The sequence below is a fragment of the Falco cherrug genome, chromosome 7, assembly GCF_023634085.1.
Source record: "Falco cherrug isolate bFalChe1 chromosome 7, bFalChe1.pri, whole genome shotgun sequence".
In the NCBI taxonomy this organism is placed as follows: Eukaryota; Metazoa; Chordata; class Aves; order Falconiformes; family Falconidae; genus Falco; species Falco cherrug.
Genome location: NC_073703.1, coordinates 26,306,810 through 26,320,442, shown reverse-complemented (window position 1 = coordinate 26,320,442; position 13,633 = coordinate 26,306,810). Strand labels below are relative to the sequence as shown.

The following is a 13,633-nucleotide window of genomic DNA, read 5'->3' as shown; positions in this document are numbered from 1 at the left end:
TAGGCTCCGTCCGTTAATAAATTTATTATTGGCCCGACTTTTTTTTTTTTTTTTTTTTCTTCTTTCCAACTGTAATGTTCTTTGGGGGAAGGCGGGGAATGGGAAATGTTAAACAATTAGGTTTTATTAAATAAATATTTAGGGTATTGATTATATTCTTCATTTTGGATCCCAGCGAGACAAATGCCACGTAGCTAATACAGGAAACCTTCAGCCAGAGGCTGTGTGATGCTGAGCTGCGCAAGGGGCTTGCCCTAGTAAGGGCCACTTGAAATCAGTTGTGACATTCCTGGTTCAATCCATAATGTGCAAAGTGCTGCTGAGCAAGCACAGGTCTTCTTGTGGAAATTTTTGAAATTACTACAGTTGGTTAAAACTCTTAAATAGATTATTTCTCTCTTTTTTCTTCCTTTCTTTGTTCTCTCTCTTTTTTTTTTTTTAATAGCATTATTGCTATATGTTACTTTTCAGTAGCCTTAGTGATAAGTGATAGCAGGAGAACGTCCACAGTTTAAAAGGCTCCTATGTATCAGTACTAAATATTTCCTACCTACTTTCTTTCACTTTATGCACACGATAACATCTGTGGTGTACTCTCTTCTCCTGAGCTGGTCTTACTCACCAAACCAGCAAGAGAAGGATGAAGTCAGCTTCTTTTCCTCTTTGACTGGGCTGATTTTTGCCACATTGCTTAATATTCACCCATCTTCTGTGACTGAAACTGCGTTTCTGGAGCTCAGGAAGCCTGCTTGATTGATAGCACTAACATAAGAAGGCACCGAGCTAATTAAATCACGCTGCCGCTTCCCAACACCACTGTCACAGGCTGACCTAATTTTGACATTGCAAAGCTTATCGGCAGAGTATCTATTGAGTTAGGGGAACAATAATGCTGTTTCTAGGAGCAGATAGATTTATATCCCCCCTCCTTACATCTCATTACACTGCTGTTTATTGTTCCTCCTGCTGAGCAAGTATTAAAAACTTACGATCTATGGCTTATGATCTCTGTCTGTCGGTATCTGGTTCTGGAATGGTAGGTACGCTCCGGTTCAGAGAGGGGTGGGGGAAAGGCCATGATAACTCTTCAGGGATGAATGTGACCTGAGGTCCTCGTCTTTTTTGAGGACTTCTTTCTTATTTAAAATTTGGGATAGTGAAGTGGTCGCTGTTACATCTGATGAGCATGGCTGCTCTGCCCTCCTGCTAATTGCAGTGAGCTGCTGGGGGCTGGATGAAGCTGGCAGGGACCTCGTTTTGTGGTGGTGAAGCATGAGACCAAACTCCTGCGAAGGTTTTGTTTGTTTTCTTTGTTGTTCTTTGTCTGATGCATGCAAGTCCAGGCATATAAATCCAGGATGGGTTAATACGTAGCTGAAGAGGTGGCTGGGGACATGTGGAAAAGGGGGAGGAGAAAGGCTTCAACTTCCAGCTGTCACTGGAGGTATTTAAAAGATGTGTAGATGTGGCACTGGGGGACATGGTTTAGGTATGGATTTGCAGTGCTGGATTAATGGTTGGACTCGATGATCTTAAAGTTCTTTTCCAACCTAAACGATTTTATGATTCTATGAAGACTGAGAAGCTGAGGATGCTTTCTGTGGAAGTTACACCCTCTTATAAAAAATCCGTTTAAGCTTTGGTCTGTTTTTAATTTGACAGTGTCATAAAGTGACACAAACAAATATCTCATGCCCTAGACACTTTTGAGATTAACTTAGAAATTGTGAATAAATACTTTTGAGATTCTGAATGTCTTCCATTTTGAGCAGTTAGGAAACAGTGCAATTGCAATCACATAGACTAAAACTTATTTTGCAATAGGAGCTGAAATGGTCATTTATTAATAAGATTACAGCAGTTGAGCTTTCCTTAGAAAAATACCAATTATTGTAAACATTGTGATTGAGGTCAAGACAATTACCTGCACTTCGAATAGGCAGACTGGAGCACTTCAGTTGTCCAAGGTCTCTTATTTGCAACAGCTCCACAAATGTATTGTAAGTCATGAAGCATCTCCTTTCTGAGCACTGTACTAACTCTCACTTGTTTGTTTGCTTTTTCTGTTTGACCAGCCTGGTTTGATAAAAACTCTTTTCTACTTAATCCTGCACTGCTTTCGAAAATTTTTATTCTGCACATTTCCCTTTGAAGTTAGCTAGCATTCTTCACAGCATCTGCTTTGTCCTTTGTCTTTTTTTTATTAAGTGTGCATACCTTCATAATAGGTACCTGCATACATATTCAGCTTTGGAAATTTCTTATTTTACAATTTCACAGAAGTTGTTGCGACTTCCCCCCCCCGCCAGGTCTGTACTGTCTGGGGAACTTGTTGCAAGTTGAAACCAAATCACTTGTGTAGGCGTGCATGTGCGTGCAAGAGACATATAAGGGAAATAAATTGAAATTGCTGGAAAAGAGCAGCCAATGAAGGGGAACTATGTAACGTCAATATATAAAGAGACATGGTGAAAGGTCAGGCTGGCACCATTTTTCATCCGAGAGAAGAAATCTCATGGCGCCACACAACTTCTTTGCAGCAGAAGCTAGGCAGGGTTGTGCTTGGTTTTGTTGTTATGGCTTTCCCTCCTGACCTGACACTTAGCTTCCCTTGCATTGTGTGTGCATGTTGCCAGGAACAGCACCATGATGGATTCTTTCATGCAATATTTACTGTGTATAATCACAAGACAAATTCTTCTAAAATGCCACAAACAAAATAAATGCCAAGTATATATTACTTTAATGTCTTATCTGGTATTAAGTCCTTGGAGGCATATTTCAAAAGTAGCTGTAATGAATATTCCTCCAGTGGACAGGGAGGTGACATTTCATAATTATGCAACGTCTTCTGAACCATAAGACTTTAAAACTTAAAGAAGTAAGATTATTTTTTATTTTCCTTTATTCGTTTGATCTCCTCTTAAAGCAGATATTTTTCTGCCATAATAATACACAGGGGGTTATTTTTTCTTTTCTGTATTGCCTTCCCAAGTCTAATGGAAATGGAGCAGTGGCATTAGAGACTGAAATAAAGGACACTTCAAATGTAATTTGAAGTTATATGAATATAATATGAATGAAAATGTAATATTAATGCAATACGGATTCAAAAGGCAGCAGGATGTTGGCGTAATGTTGCTGACTCTTCTAATTTTATAAGAAGTCTTATGATCTATGCTGAACCTTGTTTTACCTTTCTGCTCCGTGGTTCTTGCTTTAGCATTTCAGTATTTTGTACTTGTTTTGTGGGACACTGTAAAAGCCCCAGGCGTGGTCCAGAGCCATGCTGTACAGCGGCTGTGCGTGGCAGGACAAGGAGGATACTCCGTGGCCCAGGACATTGAACTCTTCAGGTGTGTGGAGGTGGAGCAGCACTCCTAGCACAGGGAAAGCCACAGTACAAGCATTAGTGCTGCTATTCTATTTAAGAAATAATAACAATAATAAAGAATTAACAGATTCTTTTAAGGTCAGAGTTTGACACATGGGGCTGACTCCTAAGCAAGGACATCTCTGTCCATGCAGGACAAACAGTGAGCTCCATGGGAAGAGCAGCCTGGATCTGTGGTACAAAGAGATGGATAGGTTTGATTTGTTTCTTCTAAGCAGTAAATAGCATCTTTAGCCTTGCAAAGCGACAGCTGTGTAATCACACAGGGAGTGTGCTGAGGCTGCAGAACAGTTCTACTGAGCAGTGGGAAAGCAGAGCTGAGGCAGCTCCTGTGTAGGGATATACTTGTCTGACTAAATGTGACTATGGGCTGAGCATTGTGTCAGTCATTGTGTTGTACCTGGAAATAACTGATGCTAGGGAGCAATTTTTTCTGGCCTCATGCTGGGGTTTAACCCCGGCCGGCAGCTCAGCCCCACGCAGCCCCTCGCTCACTCCCCCCACAGCGGGATGGGGAGAGAACCCGAGGGTCAAAGTGAGAAAACTCCCGGGCTGAGGCAAAGACACTTGAAGAGGCAAAGCAGAAGCCGCGCACAGCAGCAAAGCAAACCCAGGAGTTCCCCCACCGCTGCCCAGGGCAGGCAGGTGCTCAGCCATCCCCAGGGCAGCCGGGCTCCATCAGGGTGACGGGGGCTTGGGCAGACAAACGCCATCCCTGCCAGCGCCCCCCCTTCCTTCTGCTTCCCCAGCTTTACATGCTGAGCGTGACGCCGTATGGTCGGGGCCGTCCCTGGGGCCAGCTGGGGTCAGCTGTCCCGGCCGTGTCCCCTGCCAGCTCCTGGTGCCCCCCAGCCTGCTCGCTGGTGGGGTGGGCTGAGGCGCAGCAAAGCCCTTGGCTCTGGGCAAGCCCCGCTCAGCAGCGACTGGAACAGCCCTGTGTGCTCAGCGCTGTTCCCAGCACAGACCCCAGCCAGCCCCACGCGGGCGCCGGGACCAGCAGTCACTCCAGCGCACTCAGTTACCGGATTCTCGAGGAACCAGAATGCTTTATTTCAGACTATTGCCATGAGCAGGGATGCGTTGGTCTTTAACCTGTACTCCCCTTTGCTGGCCGGGGGCTGCCTGCAGAAGGGTGGAGAGGGTGAGCTGAGGGGTCTTTGAAACTCGGTGCCTGGTGGCTCAAGGGGCAGAACTTGCTGGAAGCTTTGCTGGAGCGCTCTGCTGCTGTTGGACCTTTAGCTGCTGGGCCACACCTGCACGATGGGAGGCTGTCAGCGTGGGGTGGCAAGGCTTTTTGCTTTTGTGCTCGCTTGTTAGTCTTGAGTGGCTCCACCGAGCTGTTGTCTCTGCTGATCTAGTGGTCTTCCAGACCTGTGCCATCTCGTACCGTTAGACTTGTGAGCACACCAGTAACACAGGAAACATTCTTTCCCTGCACGAGCTCTTCTGCCTGTGCTGTTGCTCTGCAGAGAGGCTTTGCTGAGGACACATTTCTTAAACACTTGTTGAAGAGGTTAACCTAGACAGGCAGATTGAAAAATGATCTAAATATAGTAGGCTGAGATGGATGGGGGCAGTGCAAGGTAGCTGGGAATATCAGGCTTAGTCATTACAGCCTGAAATAATTACTCTCTTCCTGTTCATTTAGTTGACCTAACACTGTCATGTTCAGGGTCCTTTGCTTGAGTCTCATTTTCTTCAGCCTCTGGAGATCAAAGGTTAGAAATCTGAATTATTACCAGGCTGGTATGACTTGTAGGTGTTGTGCAGCAGTTGATAACAGAATGAGCAGTGTCAACTGGGGGCCATGCGCAGGTTGGACCAGTAAGGGCATAGTGATGGTGCGGGGGGCAGAGCGATGCACCTCAGGAATCCCATGTGCGCTTGATGTGGATGTTAGCTGAGCAATTGCAAGTTGGTCGAAGAACCAGTAGACTGGTGCCAGAAGAGGTGATGTGCAGCCCAGAGCCCTGAAAACAGAGCTGCATTTTTGGGGAGGGGGAGTACAGCTGTTGCAAGGGTCTTGGGGAGAACACATGGATGTTATCGCAGCAGCACAGGCCTCTTGCCCATGGGAAACAGGTCCAGGAGGCTTCAGGTCTTGTTGGTCTCAGCAGCAATTGCCCTCCTTGCTCGTTGTGATTGAAGACTTCAGTTAGGACTTCACGGTGTAGCCACTTCTACCGAACGGGAGCAGCCCAGTGACAAGCAGAGGGCAAAATACTGGGTCTTTAAAACTCACTAGAATTAAATTTTGTCTCTTCTGCTGTTTAGTTTATGTTACTTTATTTGGTAGTAGGAATGTAACTCAACTTTCTTATCCTATCGATCCGTGCTCTGGAAGTTTTAGTACTCGTGAATTTCATGGTTCAGAAATAAAGAAAATCCTAGCACCAGGAATGTGCTCTGGAAACCTGCCAAAACAGGGTTGTAATTTTTACCTGCTGTATTAGCAACGACATTGCCGTTTTCCTACAGGTACTACATGTAAAACAGGGTAACTTCCCGAGTTCAGGTTGCATATACAAGAAAATTAAAGTAAAGGTTCTGCTTGAACTTAACCTCCACCCCAAAGCCTGATCCCTCTGACAGCAATGGGATTTTTGGTATCGACTTTGAAAGGAAGCAGCATCAGTCCCTCTCTTTCTTCTGCTTAATTTTAGTGGTTTAATTAAGGCTTCTCATTAACATTATGAGTGCGATAATACATTTAGAGAGATATATAATAAAAAAGAGCAATAATGCAGAGTTCATTTGGAATTTGAAACAAAAATAACTGGAATGTAAATGAGTCTGTGAAGGTTTCATTCAGGGGATTGCTAGGTATTCATAAATACCGTGGGAACCTCTTCTGCTGCCGAATACGTGTGTGCTGAGTAAGCAAAAGAGTTTTTTCCACAGTGAAAATGCTCAGCTCCAGCCTCGGTCCTCCCAGTTAGGGGGAGGCAGGGGTCCCATGCTGCTGCAGTGGAAATGGCTCTGAGCAAGTCCCGGGGTGCAGGCGATGATGCTCACCTGGTTTCTCTCTCTGGGTCTTGCAGCCCCCCCCACCGTGCGGATCGTGCACTCGGGCTTGGCGTGCAACATCGAGGAGGAGCGCTACTCGGAGAGGGTCTACACCATCCGTGAGGGTGAGACGCTGGAGCTGACCTGCCTGGTCACCGGCCATCCTCGGCCACAGGTGAGCCCCCCGCTGTGCCCGGTGGCAGCCTGCCTCTGGTCACTGCACCTTTCCTCAGCTCTGTCTCTGAGCCTGTGCAAGCTGTTTTCATCTTCCACTAAGGTCTAGAATGGTGCAGGGTGGTAGGAAGTAGAAATCAATGCGACAGGACCTGGAGATGGGGGATTTGCCCAGGCTGATGGTTTGTATTACCAAGTTGCAGAAGAAACAACAGCAGGAAAGTTTTTAACTTCTTTTGAATGACTGGCTAGAACTTGGTATTAAAATCACCAAGTCTATAACCAACTTTAACACGTGGTCCTGATGTGAGTGTTTGAGATCCGTGAAAGCTGGTAGAAGGAAAGGAAAAACAAATATGAGGACAGGGATGACTGAAGGTAGACAGTAAGCACGAGAGTGAACAGCTGGAGAGGGGGCACAGGAAAGCTCGGGGGAGTCTTGCTGTGTGCCTGAGTCTTGGACATCATTGGAACCTCAGCACCGCAGCCCCATAGAAGACAAAAGTTAAACAGAAATAAATTACCTTTTTCAAGACCTTAACTCTATTTTATAGCATCCCATTCAAAGCCAAAGAGTCTTGTCAGTTTGTGCTACAGCTGCCCTGGTGTGTGTGTGTCCCACTCCCCCTTTGCCCAGGGTACCCCATTAATAGGTTATTTTAGATCAGGGCCTCTTAAGACCCGTGCAGGTGTAATGCTTTATTCCCTATCTGTTCTGTTTTTCCATTTCCACCTTTTCGTTTGCTCTTTGAACCAAACCCGCTCTCTGTTCCCTTAATGTGGACATTGCCACTTTCACTTCTGCTGTGTCCCCTCACCTTGCTCTGCTGGTAAACAAGCTGAGTACGAGAGCTGAGAATGCACCTGCAATTAGCTGAGATTACCACGTTTCACAGTGCATGCGTTTGTATGTGATTTTGAACGCTACAATACCTAGTAAGGATTTTCTTTGCAAGGTGGTGAATGAGTCACCTCTCTCCTGCAATCATGTGGGACAGGTGGGACCTGTGAAGTGCAGCTGGGGAAGGGAGGTTCACTGGGAGACCTCAAGTCTGCAGATGAGTGATGTTCCTCCAGGAAAGAGAGATGTGCCATTTATTCCATAGCGGTTTCCAATTTAATGAGAAGATTTTAAAATAAAGGAGTTGAAGTTTATCCTGTGCTGGTGCCAGGGAAGGTGTAGGTCAGGCCATCTCTTAGAAAACTCTACTGTAACTGCACGTAGTTGCACTCTTCCAGCTGCAGTCACAGTTTAAAGCCATGTTGTAGAACAAGCCATTTTTCTTAGATTAAATGGTTGCTAGATTAAGTGATCTCTATCTAACCTTTGCCAGGTGAAGGGTAACAATAAAGAGGGTCTAAAAAACCCCAGACTGGGTGAAGTATCCGGATTTGATTTGTTTTGATAACACCCCATAAGAACAGTGATGTTTTAAAATCAGGTTGGTACTCTGAAGTTTAATATTCAGTGCCTCACAAGGTATGAAAAGTATTTATTGCCCTGCTATTGTATCCTCCCCCATTGCTGATTGTCCTCTATGCTCCGATGGTGCTCATGCGATGGGGGATCGGTGGCTTGTCGAATGTTGTCAGGGGAGATGCTGGGAAAATGCTGGCGGCTGCTGGTTGGAAGAGCCGAAAGAGAGACCTGCATGGATAACACACCTCGTTCGCAGAAAGCTGATAATAACATTTTAATGAAAGCAGAAAGGGAGCACGTCCCACCTTGAGGACATGCTGCTGCTTGCTAGGGGGTTTGTTATGGCAGAAGGTGCTCTTCAGCGGGGGGCGATGGGATCTGCCCCAGGCTGGCTGCCTCTCTGAAACAAGTCCATGTCTCTTGGTGTCTGTTAGTGACGTTGGATTCATTCTGCCTTCCCAAACTTTTCTTCTCCAGGCTTATTTAACCTCTTTTTAAGATCCAAAGCAACTGGCTCTGGATGTGCAGCCTTTTTGGCATGCTGTCTGTTTGGGTGGAGGCAAATAGCACGTTCATGCGCAGGCAGAAAAGAGCAGGATAAAGGTAGACTGACACTTCCAGTGAGCTTCCTTGAAGATGTTTCTTTCTTGGACCATCTCCATCTGCTCCAGCAAAGCTGACCAGCAGCCTGCGAGGTTTGTGCAGCTGAAATCGAAGGTCCCTCTCAAACCTGCCTGAGAGGCAGCTTCAGAGCAAGTGGGGCTGTTACCTGTCAGGCAATGCTTTGGACCAGTTAGGAAAGGCGCCGTCTCAAGCAGTAACAAAGCTTATGATGCTGCTGAATCAAAAAAAACCCCAAAGCTGTTCAACAAAAATGTCTTACAAGAAAGCAACCATGCTGCTGCTTTTTTCATAAAAATCTCGATTTTCTCATCTGGGATTCAGGATGGAAAATTGATTTATCTTCGTTTTACCTGTTTATAGATTTTCTTTGTCAGGCAGCACCTGGGTCTGCTCTCTCTCTCTCACGTTACAGCTCTCTGAGACTCGCAATATTTTTTGCAGATTAATTGCCTGAGAGCAGGGGGATAGTTTTGGTAGTCTCAGATGGGTGATTCTGCAGTGAAATACAGGAGGCTTGGCAGGGCTGCATTTGAACATTAGCCTTTTTATGACCTTCTTATTAAATTTCCATTCAATTTTAGTGCTCCAGAAAGGAAAAAAAAAATAAAAAAAAAATGGCCGCGGGGGGGTGGGGGCGGGGGCTTAAGACGCCGTAGCTTTTTGCATTGCCGTACTTAAACTTCAGCATGCAGCGCTGTGGGAGCTGCAGCCCCTTGGACTGGTTCCCGTGAAATTTGGTTTCTCTCTAACAGGACTGCCATGAATCTCACCAGTGTTTGTGTTGCTTTTGTCAGCGGGGCTGCTGGGGAAAAGCAGCGATTGAGGTCAGGCAGGAGATCAGGGTGGATGTAAAATCCACAAGCGGGTGCTCACCCTTTCCAGCTGTCAGAGAACTACTCTTGCCTGCCAATAATTGCTCTTGGGTATTTTAAATACAGATAGCCCAAGATTTTTATTTATTTTGCTTGTGGAATACATTCTGCTTTAAGGTCTTGGTTCTTTAGGGGGAGGTCTGCAGTATGTTTCTGTTGTGACGAGGAGGCAATGGCTGGCATAAGGGGAGATAAGGCATTTATTTTTAAGCCTTCCTTTTTTATATGTGCAGAATTTATATATGAAACTGGACAATATATTACTGTTGGATTCTCATGTTCAGACAGCCTTCATATGAGATGGGTTTGAGAGGAAGTATCTGGCAAGATGCTTCCTATTCTTGCAGATGAAAGTGTTGAAAATATATTTTTATTTTATCTTTTTCTGCACGAGACTTCCATCCACATTTTGTTGTAATTGCCAGTATTTTCAGTACTTCAATTTTTCACTGATTTTTGCACAGAAGGTTATCATATTCAGTTTGCAAATTGTATTGAAATTATTTTCAAAATGTTATTTTATCAGACCCTGGGAAGTGAGTTTAGAAAATACGTAATTATGTATCTATTTTACAAATACTTTTCAACTTACATGTGTTTCTCAAACTTTTTCCATTATATTGATATACATAGAAACCCCTTTTGTTTTAAACACTGTAAGAAGTAAGCAACCCTGGACTAGGCATTTATAAAATCCCCCGTCTATGTTCATCCCCCTTACAAAGGGATAACCCTTTGGCTAGTTCGGGTCAGCTGTCCTGGCTCTGTCCCTTCCCAGTTCCTTGTGCCTCCCCAGCCCTCTCACCGGCAGGGCCTGAGAAACCAAAACCCCCTTGATTTAGTACAGACATCACCCAGCAACAACCAAACCCACCGTGTGCTGTCAGCCTTGCTCTCACACCACATCCACACCACAGCGCTGCTCCAGCTGCTCGGAGCTAAATTAACTCCATCCCAGCTGAAACCAGGACACAGGGTTTTACCAGGTGATTTGGATTAATGAATTGCCATAGCCTGTTTTATTATTCTTCTTTAAAGTGTGAGCCTGGGATATACGTGCATCCCCTGTTTCTTGCAGTAAACTCAGGTCTTGGCCAGCCACTGTCCTGTGCCACTCCTTACACTTCAGCAAGCAACTGGACAAGGGACTATTAGGAATTAAGTTCCTAAATAAATAAAGGCTGCTGGAAGTATTTTGGAGCAGAAGTGCCACACTAGGGTGGCAGTGGCTGATGCAGGGGGTGAGGATGTTAGCAGGGAAGTGGTGCACCTCTGCAGGGATACCAACAGCAAGTTGCTCTTTGCATGTGCTGTTCTCTTGCCTGGTTTCTCTGCTAATTGCCTTTGCTTTGGCCATCGCAGGTGATGGCATTACAGTGAAGCAGAGGTTGCCAGGTTCCACCCATAAACATGTGTGGTCCCCCTGCATGGAGGCAAGAGGTAAGCATGGGCTTCAGTCTTCTCAAATGTGCTGCTTCAGTAACGGAGCATTTGCTTCTGTTCGTGCTCAGTGAAGTAGGGAAGCTGGGCAGCAGTGCTCAAGTAAAAAGATCATTCAATATGTAAGGCTAGCGTGAGTAACGAGTTTTATTTCGTGTCCTTAAAGCGAAACTGTGGAAGTACCTTCTGCAAGCCTTCAGTTTTGGGAACAGCATTTAAGAGCATTGAATGTTAAAGCAGAAAGTTCGTCTCGTCATTTGCAAGCTGAGTTTGGTAATTGAGTGCCTGAATAGCTGGGGTTTGGAGCTACAGGTAATTACATCTACAAAATTAAAATCTCTTTAAAATCATGCACTCAAGAAAGAATTTTTTTCTTGGTTTTGGGGCTAATTAGCTGCATTTACCTGCTCTCCTAAGCTCACAGTAGGTCTCCACAGCTATTGAGAGGCAGTTTGGAAGCCAAGTATCTAATGGTTAGTCCAAGAAAATCTCCTGACGTTTCCTCCTCTGAGTCCTCTGAAGGCTTCAGCCAGGTGGCAGATAGGCATGTGTCAGACCTGGCGATGGGCTGGAGGAGATGCCAGCACTACAGGATGGGTCAGTTTAAGAAGCTGAGCCTAGAGGAGGACCCAGCTGAGCCCTCTGGCTGGCTGTAGAAGACATCAGGTCTTCTTGTCTGATGTTTGTCCAGTCGTTGCCTTCCTGTCAGCCTTAAAAATGCCCAGTGACTCTGGCTGAGAGGTGCCTGTGAGTCCGCCTCAAACCGCTGCTCAGAGAGTAGAGATGGTCCTCGGGGAGTCTCCAAAGGCTCTTCTGTGTGCTCTGCCACGCCAAGCACCTTTCTCCTCAACCTTCTGCATCCCATGGGCCATCGCCAAGGAGAGGAGACCTTGCTGATGCTCTGTCGCAGCCTCCTGTGCTGTAGGACTGTTGTTACCAGCACAGTGTCTGTCTGGTTTTCCTTTCTACCACATTAAAAGTTCCCCTGGGATATAAAGAGAGGAAAAACAGTCTCTGCAGATCTATCTTTCTCCTCTGGTTTGCAAGGTGTCTCCTGAATATCCAGGTTTTGTAGCTAGGACACATTTACATGTAAGTGTGCCTAGACATTAATGCCTGCCAGGGCGTGCTTCTAGCTCTGAAAACTCCGTGGGGAAGAGGACAGGGCTTGAGACCCCTGGAGCGAGTGCGCCTTTCTGCGTGAGAGGGCTTTCACCTTGCCCTGGGCAAGCCCCTTCTGCTTGTGCCACGGGCCTGCTATGGTTTGGTGTTACCATATTCATTATTATTGTTATTATTATCCCCATTGGCATGAGGGAGTGTAGCAGGAGGACTGTAGCAGTGGGGAATCAGACCACGCTAGGTGGGACCTGTGTTTTCTTCTCCTTCTTTCACAGATTGGAAAAGGCAAAGAGAAAGTGATGCTCATGGGGCTCCTCTCCTAAGGGGACACTGATGGCTGTAAGGAAACGAAGCCGGTGGGGCTGGTGTGGGTGTGCATGCTGTGGTGCCAGGCCATTTGCTGCCTCCTTAGGCTTCTCGTGACACCCTGCATGACTTGAGGCTGCCCACAGTAGATATCTGCTGCCAGTGGAAGTCTGGGAGAGGGAGTGAATGTTTCCTTTTTTTTTTCTCTTTATCATGTCAGTGCTCCTGCGTGCTTTACCAAAGTGCACATTTATGCCTTTTTGTCTTTCCAGGCATTGCTTTTAACTTTGCGATCAATTGATGTAGTTCTGTAACAGGCTGATGACTTGCATGTGCCTCTTTGTGATCTGCTCCAAGTCATGCTGAAATGATGCTGCTCTATAGGGGCCTCTCTTTGAAAACGTGTCTTCAGATTTTCTCTTACTGGCTTCCCACCACGTGCCACAAAATTCTCCCTACAGTTAGTTACAGGCAGGTAGAGGTAGGGAAACCCCAGGTATTCAGAGTGGTGGTTGCACTCGCAAGCTGAAAACTGGTTTGAAACTTGTTCAAAAATGTGTTGGGGTCTAATCGATGTCAATAAGGCCTTCGGGGAGAATAACGGAAGGCTACGGTAATTATTGCCAGGGAAGAGAATTACAAACACTTGCACACTGTTGTTCCCCAAAACTTAGCCTCACTCCTAATTATACAGAAAGCTCTGAGCACCCCAACACATGATTGCAAGTCTACTTGTAGCCCGTGGAGTGATTGTGTAGCACTTGATATATCGCTGCTGTTCATAATTTGCAGCATTCTTATACACAGCACTCATCACTTGATCTATTAAATGTGCCATTAGTTGCCATAGAAACTAATTTTCCTTGATTAAGTTTTTAAAATGCCACATCCATACTCAGGTGAGGCTAATGGTGGGTGGGCAAATGCAGCCCTTTTTTCATAAATTACTGCTTTCAGGATTTTGCCCAGAGGTTGGTTTGGATTTTTGAACAAAATTCTGTGAAGCCCCTTGCTGTTTGGGGGTGAGGGCTGCGTGACGAGTCCTTCTCTGTCTCTGGTGGTCCATGTTGGATCGCTGGGGCTGGCTGCCAGTCCATCAGGGCAAGGGGCTGCAGTGTCACCCTTCAGACCCATCCATTTTCCAGACCCCAGCCCAGGAACCAACTGTTGTGCTGTACCTGCCTGTCGGCTCAACAAGAGATGTCTAAGGATGTACTTATCCCTGTGACACAAGTCAGTCATTTGCTGCTTTATGTAGCTGATAGGTGACGTTTT

At 45.8% G+C, this 13,633-nt stretch overlaps 1 protein-coding gene across 1 annotated transcript in view; it reads left to right on the top strand.

The window, feature by feature from the left end:
• Positions 1-13,633, top strand: part of MDGA2 (MAM domain containing glycosylphosphatidylinositol anchor 2) — a 394,427-nt gene that overhangs the window by 135,153 nt on the left and 245,641 nt on the right. Inside the window, exon 2 of the mRNA XM_055717155.1 lies at positions 6,436-6,575. Coding sequence (XP_055573130.1) covers positions 6,436-6,575 — 140 coding nt within the window. The remainder of the gene's footprint in view (positions 1-6,435; positions 6,576-13,633) is intronic.